At 51.3% G+C, this 11,142-nt stretch overlaps 1 protein-coding gene across 1 annotated transcript; it reads left to right on the top strand.

Annotated features, from left to right (window-relative positions):
- The first annotated feature begins 2,232 nt into the window (after window positions 1-2,232).
- On the top strand, window positions 2,233-4,881 carry STMN3 (stathmin-like 3). The gene is made up of 4 exons (XM_009893414.1): window positions 2,233-2,334; window positions 2,823-2,998; window positions 3,797-3,988; window positions 4,504-4,881. Exons 1-4 carry the CDS (start codon window positions 2,253-2,255, stop codon window positions 4,561-4,563), a joined length of 510 nt encoding a protein of 169 aa, XP_009891716.1. The 5' UTR covers window positions 2,233-2,252; the 3' UTR covers window positions 4,564-4,881.
- The last annotated feature ends 6,261 nt before the right edge of the window (window positions 4,882-11,142 follow it).

Genomic DNA, 11,142 nt, shown 5'->3' with positions numbered 1-11,142 from the left:
CCGATGGAATGGAGGCAGCTGCAAAATCACTGCAAGAGACCTCCTGAAAGGCAGGGACTGTGGTGTACACTCATCTGCACAGAGGGCCATGAAACCTGCACTGGGGAGACCTACTGAAGTTCAAGTAATGAAATACAAAGTGCTATGCTCTGTAACAAGTGCTAGGAGACAATTAAACTAGTGAGTAAGGGATGTGGCACATCTGCTTAATGTCTTGGTTTTACCCAGGACCGGACATTATGGTAGAGCAACGACCTTGGTGTGTGGTTTGCTTCTGTTAAATGATGATGTCTCTCATTTAGTCCAGGGGACCCTCCTCTGGGCTCCTGGCAGAACATTATGAGATACATTCACTTACTGCTGCTCTCTGCCACAACTTCTACCACAACACAGCACTCTCAGAGGCTTTCCAAAGACTTTTTTTCATTAAGAACAAAATCAAAGATGTCCTGCTCTGTGGCAGGCACTGCTGATGTAAACTGTTCCTATTTGGTTTACATTTAACAGCAGGACTGCACAGGGTATGGAAGTCAGAATGCGGAGCAAACTGGAAAATGTTCAATAACGATCTGAGCTTCAGGGACTGTCAGTTAGCAAAAGACGGGTGTTAATTAGGATGAAGTTCTCTACCTAGGAGGAAAAATAAGTGCAAGTATGAAGTAGGCATATGAAACCACTGTTTTCCTACCTGAATAGCTGTGGGAAGGCAGAAGAGAAGATCTGAAAAGTGTTCCTGAGGGCATATGGTACACAGCATGACCTTTTCTTGATTTTGCTTTTTTTTTTTTTTTTTTTTCAAAATTGTTCTGCCTCTAATGCCTTTTCATATCACAAAGTTTTGGGATTTCCCTTTCCTGGCCCGGTGGAGGCTCTTGCTATGAAGGACATTGGCAGCCAGGTTGCAGATTCACCTCTGACTGGAGGCTGAAACGGGAACTCGGCAAGGAAGGGACAAACTGAGAGCAGAAGCACAAGGACACATGGGAAATCCAGAGGCAGAGCCAAGGCAGGACACCAGAATGCCTGTGCCCTGTGGTGGAGGCAGGAAGAAGGATGGCACAAAGGGGCTCAGGGCATGTTTGGCAACACACACAGCCATGAAGGCTCTGTCCCCATGTGCCTGGGTGTCCTCTGAGCAGCCAGCCCAGTGCGGAGCCTCACGGCATCCGTGAGACAGCAGCTCCCACCACTGAGCCATCAGCTGCTGACCTGTGACATAGCATCAATGCTGTGCGGGTTACAATGATGTGACAAAGAACTTGACAGCCTGACAGAGCACCTCCCTGTTTTCAAGTCCTTCTTCTATTCTGAGGTTCTTTGTCAAGTATGTGCTGACAGTTCACTTTCTTAAATGTGCTGAACTCCAAAAATACAGGTGAAGATTGCCCCAGAAACAGACCCACTACAAGCTGTGGGTGCTGCTGCCATTCAGGCAGCACCTTGTGTGCTTGTGATCACTGGGGATGCTGTGGTGTGTCCTCCAGTCACAGGAATGTTGAGCAAACTGGAGGGCTCACAGCAGCAGAGCTCAAAGGGATTGTGTATTTCCCTGTCCTTTGCAGGGGACAGCATTTACTGTGATTGCAGATCAGTATCAACCTCTGCCAGTGTGGGCCAAGGTGGTGACAGAATCCATGTACACCCTCCATTGTCTGCTTCTGCAGGGAAGGAGGTACCTTGGGAAGCCGAGTTACAGCACTTCCCCCTGTTAGCAGCACCCCTGAGCTATTTCTTCACTCAAATGCCCATTTGTTCTCCACATAGCTCACTGCATCTTGCCTCTTCACCCTGATGTCAAAAATGCTGAATTGTGAAATATCAGGAACTTGCCAGGGGTTGAGCAACATTTCCAGGTGTTGATGGGTGTCATTTTACCTCTGAGCCTGGAAGTGGAATGGAGAAAGGGTCTGGGCAGCTGTCCCGGCATCATTAATTACACGGGCTGCAGCGTTTCAGCTCCTTTAGAGGGAAAATCCTGCACAGAAAATTAGACCTCAGATGTGGCAATTTCCTACTGTGTGTCTTCCCATGATATTTGCTACACGGGAAGATAATTTAGTCTGCTCTAGAACAGATGCTCCTTGGGGACCTTTTGGTAACCTATGGCAGCCTGGAGAGCCTCCATAGAGTCTGGTAGCTGCAAATGGGTTTCTTTGTGTCTACTTGCTTCCTTTCTCCATGAAAAAGAGCTGCCATTGCCATTAAACTCTCTTCTCATTGCTATTTCATATTTTTCAGCCTACAAGGAGAAAATGAAGGAGCTGTCTCTGCTCTCCCTCATCTGCTCCTGTTTCCACACCCAGCCCCATCCTAATACCATCTACCAGTATGGAGGTACGTAACGCGCTCCTAATGATCTCGTGATGCTCCTGCAGGCAACGTGGGAGCTCGTCAGCATGCTGGGCTGTCCCATCCTGGAGCAGCCATCCATATCTCAGCCTGGGGTCTTTCTGTTTAGTCTCCTTTCACAGTTTATTCTATTAACGTCACCCTCATTTTCCCAGAAAGAAACTGCTTGCAGAGGCTGTCTGCTTCGTACTGGGGTGACATACAAGATGTTAACAGCGATACGGCTTTTCTTTAATTATGCTGTGGATTTAAATTAATTGCATTCACTTGGAGGGGGGTGAAGCTGATCACTAATTGGGAAACTTTGGAGATAGAACAAGATGACCCAGGTCAGGATGTGGGAATAGAACAAAATGACCCAGGTCAGGACATGGGAACACCCTAATTCCTGTGTGCAGAGCTCGGTGCCCTCAGGTGAACGCTATCTTGAACGTCACAGGTCCACAGAGCCCCTGTTTTTTTTCCCCCCAAAGATATGGAGGTGAAGCAGCTGGATAAGAGGGCATCAGGCCAGAGCTTTGAGGTGATCCTGAAGTCCCCTTCAGATTTATCTCCCGAGAGCCCGATCCTTTCCTCCCCCCCCAAGAAGAAGGACCTCTCCCTGGAGGAGCTGCAGAGGAGGCTGGAGGCTGCAGAAGAGAGGAGGAAGGTAATGAGATGTCCTGTAGAAGCAGTGACTTTTCTGTGACAGGTACTAATTGCACCAAACCCTAGAACTGGCTTAGCAAGAGCAATCTGAAATATCTTTTTATCATATTCCACTATAAATTGTCAGGTGAGACATGGGAGTCATGGAGTGAGGTTTTGCAGCCTGGTTTAGGCAGAAAATTGGACTTGATGGTGATCATCATCCTCCTGTTCTTAAAACCACGCAGTATGGGGTCCTTTTGGTCTTCTGCATGTGACCTGGCAGGGGGGAGGCAGTTCTTGCCAGCTGATTCTGCAGGAGATGTCGCAGTTGGTCACACACCCGACTTAAACTTCAAACCTAAACGCAGCCTTGGGTTCCTAACAGCTGACTGTGCCACATTTTATTGCGAGTGATGTATAAAATGTCTTCTGGTGAAAACTATTGAAAAGGAGAAAACCGGAAGATTAAACTGAAGTGTAAATGTTATGAATGTTGGTGGGTAAGAGGAAAGCAAGCTGAAATAATTCAAAGAGTGAGGTGACACTCGGAGAGGGGACTCTGATCCATGTCACCTCAGTTTTGCTGAGCCGGTAGGTGCAGCGTTGTATCGCCTGCCCGCCCGGAGCACTGGACCCAGCAGACATTGCCTCATAGCAGGACAAAGGTGTCAACGCATCTTCCAAGCAAGAGTGTTATGGGATGGAGGGGGGTGGCGGAGGACTTTTGAGCAGAGGTCAGGAAGCCTCTCTGGAGCTCTTAAGGCTACAAGAGCCTCTTTGGTTGCCTTACACCTCTCCTGACGCCTTGCCTCGGCAGACCCAGGAGGCGCAGGTGCTGAAGCAGCTGGCGGAGAAGCGGGAACACGAGCGGGAGGTGCTGCACAAGGCGCTGGAGGAGAACAACAACTTCAGCCGCCTGGCCGAGGAGAAGCTCAACTACAAGATGGAGCTGAGCAGGGAGATCCGCGAAGCACATCTGGCCGCCTTGAGGGAGCGGCTCCGCGAGAAGGCGAGTGCGACGCCCCGGGAGAGGGCTGGGTGCTGATGCCCATGGTGGGGTTTGGGGTCTGGTCCCTGCGGGGTCGTCCCAGAGCGATGGGCCCAGGGGAGCGGGCGTTTCATTGCTGGTGGGAAGCAGCTCTGCTCCGGAGCAGTACGAGGAGGGGGAATGTGTCCTTCAAGGTCGGTAGAGAAAATACCGTCTGGCTGATCTTGTTCAGTGCGAGTTTAAAGGCACAGGATCGGGCCCACCCCACATCCAGGGGCTGCATGGCCAAAGGGCTTTGCAGACGAGGGGAGCCGTGAACGCATTCACTGTAGGTTTTCATCACCTCCGGGCTCCCGCAGATGAGAGGCTTCATTCATTGCAGGTGTAACCCACTGTCCTCAGGGTGTGTTGGATGGGAAACTGGTCTCTATTTTTATTTATTTTGCTGATCCAAATCCTGTGTGCAGGAGAGAAGGAAGATAGAGATTAAAAAAGCAGAAAGTGTTAGCCTGGTGTCCTCTCTCCCGTCTTTGCAGGAACTGCACGCGGCTGAAGTTCGCAGGAACAAGGAACAGCGGGAGGAGATCTCTGGATAAAGGGCTTTTCTACACATCTAGCACCTGATTCCTGTTAACAAACCAACCAATCGACCAACCCACACATTTTATTTTGTTTGTCTAGATGCGACATTCGGTTCTCCATCCCCCCCTTCCCCGGTGTTTGTCCCCCAGCTACACGCTTCTCTATCTCTGCATCCTTAATCGTCAGTACTTGTGGGGATTCACAGATCATAGGGACCTCTAAGCAGAATAGCAACTAGTTCACATGAAATAGAGAATTGATCAGTCAATCAAACAGCTTCTTTGGAGGGTTTTGTCCTTTTTTAAAAAAATATTTCTTAAACTGATGTAAAAGAAGATTAAGATATTAATAAATTCAACCAGCAGTGTCACAGAGATACGGATTTCTTATCCGGGGCTTTTACTCCTCTTGGTGTTTGCTCTGAGCCAAGTATCAGTTTCAGAACAATGGGAAGTAAGTGATAATTTCTGTGTGTGAAGTGGAATAGGGAACAGCCCCGTGTTTGCCAGTGGTAGGAGAGAGGAAAGAGAGGGATGGGATGGCTCAGGAGTCGTGGCGGGCGTGCAGACCCCCCGTCTCGTGGCTGTGTCTGGAGCCAGCCCAGGCAGGCAGTGACCCGGAGTCCTCGTCTTTGGATGATTCTTTGATAGCCCAAGTGGAAGTAGGTGAGGGTTTCCACCCAGAGCTCGGTGCTAGGTGCCACGTCACGGAAGGTCCCCGTCACGTCAGGCACCGCCTGGTGCCCCGGTTGGCCACGGGCTGGAGGAGCCCATAGACTGAGCTGCCCTCTCCCCAGCAGAGCAGGGACCGAGAGGACTTGGCTGAGCAGTTCGGGTGAACCGCAGATGGGGATTGCATCCCTGCCTGCGCAGGAGCCCTGGGAGAGGACACTCGGTCTGCAGGCTCTCCAGCGCTCCCAAAGCACGAGGTTCCACTCCAGTAGGAAAGCAAATCTAATAGAGATGCTGCATGGTTGTGAAATAGCCTTTTAGCGAACTGAATAACCATCCTTCTCTCTTTCCAAAGATGTATGTGGCTCTTTGGTGCCGTTACAGGGGAGACACCGAGACCAGAGATCGCCAGATGAGCCCCGGAGCTCATCAGGCAGCGCCCTGGGAGGCAGGACATGCCAGCTGCCTGCCTGGTACCCGGTACCCAGTCCCTGGGGCTTTGGACGAGGGGGAGCTAAGAGGGGAGCAATTCCACAGTAAGGGTGAAGAGATGTCCCCGTGCTCATTCCTTTATCTTTAGCTTTTCAAGGGCTATTTTTAAGAAAAAAAAATTGTCTCTTGATGGAGGTAGGGATGAGCAGAGAACATGCAAGCGTGGCAGAAATGTCTGACCTAAATAGGTGACTGGCAAAGCCCATGGACTTCCTAATCTTCTAGAGTCGTGGCTTATGGAGGTAGCCAAGGTCCAAGCAGCCACCGTGCACTGCGAGGGGCTGCCACTCTTCCGCTGAGATCCACACAGACCTGCTCGTCTTGCCCCGGCTCTGCCTCTACCTTGAAAAATTAAGTGGAAATGTTGCTTCTGAAGAGCAGGGAATGGCCACCTGCGGGCGAGCGGGGCCTGGTGGGACGCCGTGCCGGGGACTCAGCCCTGCAGGAACACGGTCCTGGGGCAAGTTTTGCAGAGGACACGGTGGAAGCTGCTTTCGTTTGAAGCAGAAGGTAACGAGAACTCCTCCCTGGCCAGAGCTTAGAGATTACTGGGTTGTTATTTTTTTAACAGACCGGTGTGGTGTTTTGGGAACAGGGCGCAGAGTGCCTGGGTGGTATTTACGCCAGTGCACCGCTCCCCTCCGCTTCGCGATGGCCTCTCCGTCCTGGCTGCCCCCTCAGACCCCAGAATAAACCAAAGGGGCATCCAAGGCACTGAGATGTTTCATTGTTAGTAATTGGGCTCCTCTGCACGCTGTGCCGCCAAAGAGCCATTCTGTGGGTGGGATGAGGGACTCCTGCGGTGGCCTTTGCAGGATCCTTGGGGAATAATTTAATTTAAGCGCACAGGGGGTGCAGACGTGGGCACGGGCACAGCGCAGCCCGGGGCTCCTGGGAACCGTGCTCTGCACGGCGGTGCCGGGCAGCGATGAGTAGCTAGAGCAGATGAGGCGTTTGTACGAGGAATAACGGTCCCCTTGTCCCTCCTCCCCTCTGAAAAAGAAATTGTCACTGAGTCTTGTCAGAAGCTGAAGTTTTCTGCCTACCCTGTGCTTTAATTAGGTAAAGAGTTGATTACAGCCTGGGGTGAGCATCAGGCGGTCGCGGAAACCCCACGGAAAGCCAAAGAGCAGCAGCTGCTGGAGATCAAATCCTGGGGCTCTTTGCTAATCTCCCCAGAAGTCCCAGCAGGATTCGGGAGAGTTCCCTCCATGGCCACGGTTTGATGTTAGGGGACACTCTGCTCCTAAAAGGAAGGGCTACCTTACTCCCAAACCCCTCTGCCCGGGCAGGGGGGGAGGACAGGACTGTTAGAAAGCCCCAGCGCTGCCCAGGGATGAAAAAGATAAGATTTGGGGCTAAGAGGAAGGAAACTGAGGGTTGAATTTCTTAACAGTAGCTAATGATCAGTTTATAGTAGCAGCTGTCTTAGATAAGCATCTGTGTAGAGCGCGGCATCACCGCCAGCATCACCTCATTCATATAGTGACGAGAAATTTTAAAAAGTTTAAAAAAAAAAAATTTAAAAGTAATTTAAACGAAATGTTTGTGTGTAAGAAATGGTTGAAACTGTCAAATGTCTGTGTCCCGCGTTGGTGGGATCTGAGAAGGTATCTGCGAGATATTAACCCTGTCCTACTCTCTGTGGTGCTGAGTGTTTGCTTGGTGTGTAATTCTGACCTGGAGCTTGTTGTAAATACTGTTTTTAGTACTATGATTATTATGATTATTATTATGATTATTATCAGAAATGTTGTACTCATGAGCAGGAGTTTAAAACAAGAGAAACGACCATTTTTCACTCCCTCCTTGGGGCTCAGAAGCAGTTGGAGGCTGGGCTGGGTGAAGGCAGGGTGCCGGCGGGGTGGGATGCCGGACCAGAGAGCGGCTGGAAAATCATGGAGTCGGGAGCTGGAGGCAGCCGAGTCCTGCGGGCAGGGCGGTGAGAGCGGGAACGGGCTGCTCCTTGTGCTGGGAGGAGAAGGAAGGGTTGAGAGGTGGAATAGAGGCGATGCTCCAATTCTGGTACGTATAATTTAGTGTTAACCCCAACCTCCATGTGTGAGGGGGTCCAGGCTGTTCCCTGCAGCTCTGGGGGAAGCCGGAGGAGCCGTGAGGTTTGGCGTGTGCTGAAGAAGGAGCGGTCGGTGGCAGATTGTGCTGGTTAGAGCCGTCCTCCCCAAAGAGCTACTGAGTCTCTGGACTCGGTTCCTGCCTGGATCTTCCATTTCGGTCCTTTGTGCTGCCCCGTGCCCGCTCTCCTCCCCCTCCCTGGAGGTCAGCCTGGAGCTCAGGTGGGGAATTATTCTTGCAATAGCTTTGTCTGGCAAAAAAAAAATCCCATGGGAAATGCATAGGAGAGCGGCCCGGCTCATGGTGCTCATGCAGGTGTGAGCACTGAGAAACTCATTTTTCTCACCTCCGTCGGGTCAGTGCTGTGAGGGACAGTGGATGTGGCTGGAAAACGTGTCAGGGTAAGCTCCTGTGGCAGAGGAGCAGGGATGTGCAGGGAGACTTTTGCATCGGTAACGTCAGGGGACCGGCTCTGTTACTGCTGCTGAGACATGTCGTGCCGAGGAAACAACCTCATCCGTGGGGCCAGATGCTTTAGGTGTAGCAGAGCAATGTTTCCCCGGCGCAGATGAATGTAGTAGGGATGTTGGGGAGCTCGACATTTGTCCGGTGCCACTGGACGCTATCAGGGAAATGTGTGATTGCTGTGGCTGTGTGCCCCAACTCCCGTGCTTTCGGCCGGACGAGGGGTGTCCACCCACCCACCGCGCCGCTCCAAACCCACGGGGACGGCGCTGCCGGCGCCAGTAGCTCACGTGGTGCCAGGCCTGACCGGCAGCGCACAGCACAGTCCGGGATCACAGTTATTTCATGCATTTCCATCTCCCAGCGTTGCTAATGATTGTGTGCAGCAGCATACTTCGTGCCTCAATTGAGACTAATTAAGTATCCTCATTAACATCCTTACCATCCCAGCCTCCCTCATTCCCAGACCGTTCCCACATACCGCAGTCATGGACGTGGCATGCAACCCCCCCAATTCCCGGGGCCACCTTCCTTATGGCAGGGGTTGAGGTTCTTCATTGATTCCTGTAGACGTTTATTAATCAAGCTTTGTAACGATGGTTAGCAGCCCCATTTTTGCAGCAGCGTATGAGCACGAGACTTTGTGCCTGGTAGGGAGAGCATCCTCGAGGCGGCCGGCAGCATCCCTGCCCGGACCATGACCGTTTGCAGTTGTGTGAGGGAGGAAAGACGAGATGGCGGCAATTTATTACACGCATGCAGAGACCTTTCAAAGAGCTATCACGGAGAAGGGCCTCTGATTTGAGCAAAACAGAGAAACTGAAGCTAAATGAGTTCCCAGCTGGCACTGACAACCAGGCAATGAGTGAAGCTGCATGAGAGCTGGGACAACTGGCCTTGTATCCCAAATTAAAGCTCTGCGCTCACGTTATCCCTCAGTTCTGTCCATAAATGGGTGCTTTCAAGGATGCTGGCCCCTCAGACTGCTTCTGGACTGAGCCTATTCCTTATCTTATTATTTTTTGACTCATTAAAAAATCTTGCTCTAACCCTGACGTGGGGTTAACTTTGAGTTGACCTTCCAGGGATGGCGGCAGCTCACGATTGCATGCATCCTACCTTGGGGGTAGGTCGGTATTGCTGCCTCTTTTAACATGTAAACTTCAGCTTGCTTGCTTTTGCTTAGCCCGGCGTGACTCTCTGGCCCCGGCTCTGCAAAGCCCGTCTCATGGGATTCGTTTAATCCCGTCCCGCTGCATTACTTTCTTCCCTCGCGGTGGCTGTGCACTGGGCTGTGCACACGCGCACAGAAATGCATATGTGGAAACGATATATGCACGTACACTCTTATACCACTTGAAATGAGTCAGGGAATGGCTGTTTACGGTGCTAGAGATTTCTTACTATCCATGCTAGGGATGAGATGACATAGTAAGACCAATAAACTCCACCTTTGTAGTCAGTTGTCTTTAAGTAAAGCAGAAGAGGGGCACTGGCCAACACCTACGTTTGGGTGCTCCGTGGTCCCCGGGGTGCAGGGATGCAGCCGCCCCCATCCGCCGCCAGGATGGTGGGACCCAAGCACAGGGGGCAGCTGGGCATCCCAGCCCCGGCATCCCCCGTGCTTCAGTTTCCCCATTCCAATGAAAAGGGGACACCGACGCTCCCTAACCCACGGGGACCGCGGGAGAGCCAGCGCATCCATGTCTCTAAAGTGCTCTGAAAATGGAAAGTACCAAAATACTGAGTCGTGGGACGCCAACTGTCCACCCCGGGAAGGATAAACTGGCCCAGGGCTGCAGGCAGAGGTTTGGAAGATGACTGCGTGGCCGTGGGGCTGAGCCGTAACCCCAGGGCTCAGCACCCCAACTGCCCTCCCGGGCAGGATTCACTCCTCCCGCCGCAGCGTGGGCCACCTTTGCTCGTGCCGGGTGGGCAGCCGGGGTGGGGGGGAGTTGGCGCGGTGTCGTGGAAGGACTTTCCATCACTACCAGAGCCTTGTCCGGTTCCCTTCGGTCTACCGCGTGCATTTCATTGTCAACTTGAGGTTGTTGTTGTGCAAAAGAAGTGATTATGAGAAAAAAAAAAAAAAAGGGAAAAAAAAAAGAAATAAACTTGGTATGAAACCATATGTGTCCGTCTCTCTCCATAAATGGATTGTTTTAGTTCTGAGGCTTCTCTTTGTATTGTGAGAATAACAATAAAATGCGTTAAATGGAAAATTGATCTAAAAATTTAACAGAATAGACTTTAAGCATCTGTATGCTAAATAAGTACTTTGCACTCAGCATAAAAGATGCAGATATTCATAGTTTATCGCTGTTCTCAGAGGGAAAAAAATAATAAAATGCTTGAATGAGGGTACTGCTGACATCCCTTGCAGCAGGCAAGGTGAGAGCATGCAAAGTCGAAAAAAAAACATAAGACAATTACAAATACAATAAATCCAGTTCTGGAAAACATGTGAGCTTCTTTTTTAAAAGAAATCCAGTGCTTGCTTAATGAGCTTTTCCTGAGAAACAATCCAGCCTTCCCCCTGGGCTGGACACGGTCGGGGGGGGGGAGTGTGGCTGCAGTTCCAAAGGAGAGGGGACCTTAACCTGGGAGACCTTGCGTGGTCAATGCTCAAAATCACATTTTGATACACAAAAATGCCCCCAAAAGCTGCAGCTGAAAACAGGGAGGTTTGTAATCCACGGGGACACCCAAGGGGAAGGGGCCTGGCTGCTTCCCCAGCTGCTGTGGAAAGGATCCCCCACCGTGGGGTACGAGGAGCTAAACTGAAGGGAAGGCAGAAGGTGGGAAATTTTAATTCCCAGGGCAGTTTTTCTGTAAGAGTGGGGAGGACAGTGCTGGGGCCATCACGGCGGTGGCTGAGCCGCCTGCGCCCGA

The sequence above is a fragment of the Charadrius vociferus genome, unplaced genomic scaffold (assembly GCF_000708025.1).
Source record: "Charadrius vociferus isolate BGI_N301 unplaced genomic scaffold, ASM70802v2 scaffold259, whole genome shotgun sequence".
Taxonomy (NCBI): domain Eukaryota; kingdom Metazoa; phylum Chordata; class Aves; order Charadriiformes; family Charadriidae; genus Charadrius; species Charadrius vociferus.
The sequence above is the reverse complement of the archived record's forward strand: the minus strand, read 5'-3'. Positions and strand labels throughout refer to the sequence as shown.

Coding starts and splice junctions, on each gene's coding strand:
- STMN3 (XM_009893414.1), top strand. CDS start 2,253: ATGAAGGAGCTGTCTCTGCTCTCCCTCATCTGCTCCTGTTTCCACACC. Junction 2,335..2,822: donor TACCATCTACCAGTATGGAG/GTACGTAACGCG, acceptor TTCCCCCCAAAG/ATATGGAGGTGAAGCAGCTG. Junction 3,989..4,503: donor GGGAGCGGCTCCGCGAGAAG/GCGAGTGCGACG, acceptor CCGTCTTTGCAG/GAACTGCACGCGGCTGAAGT.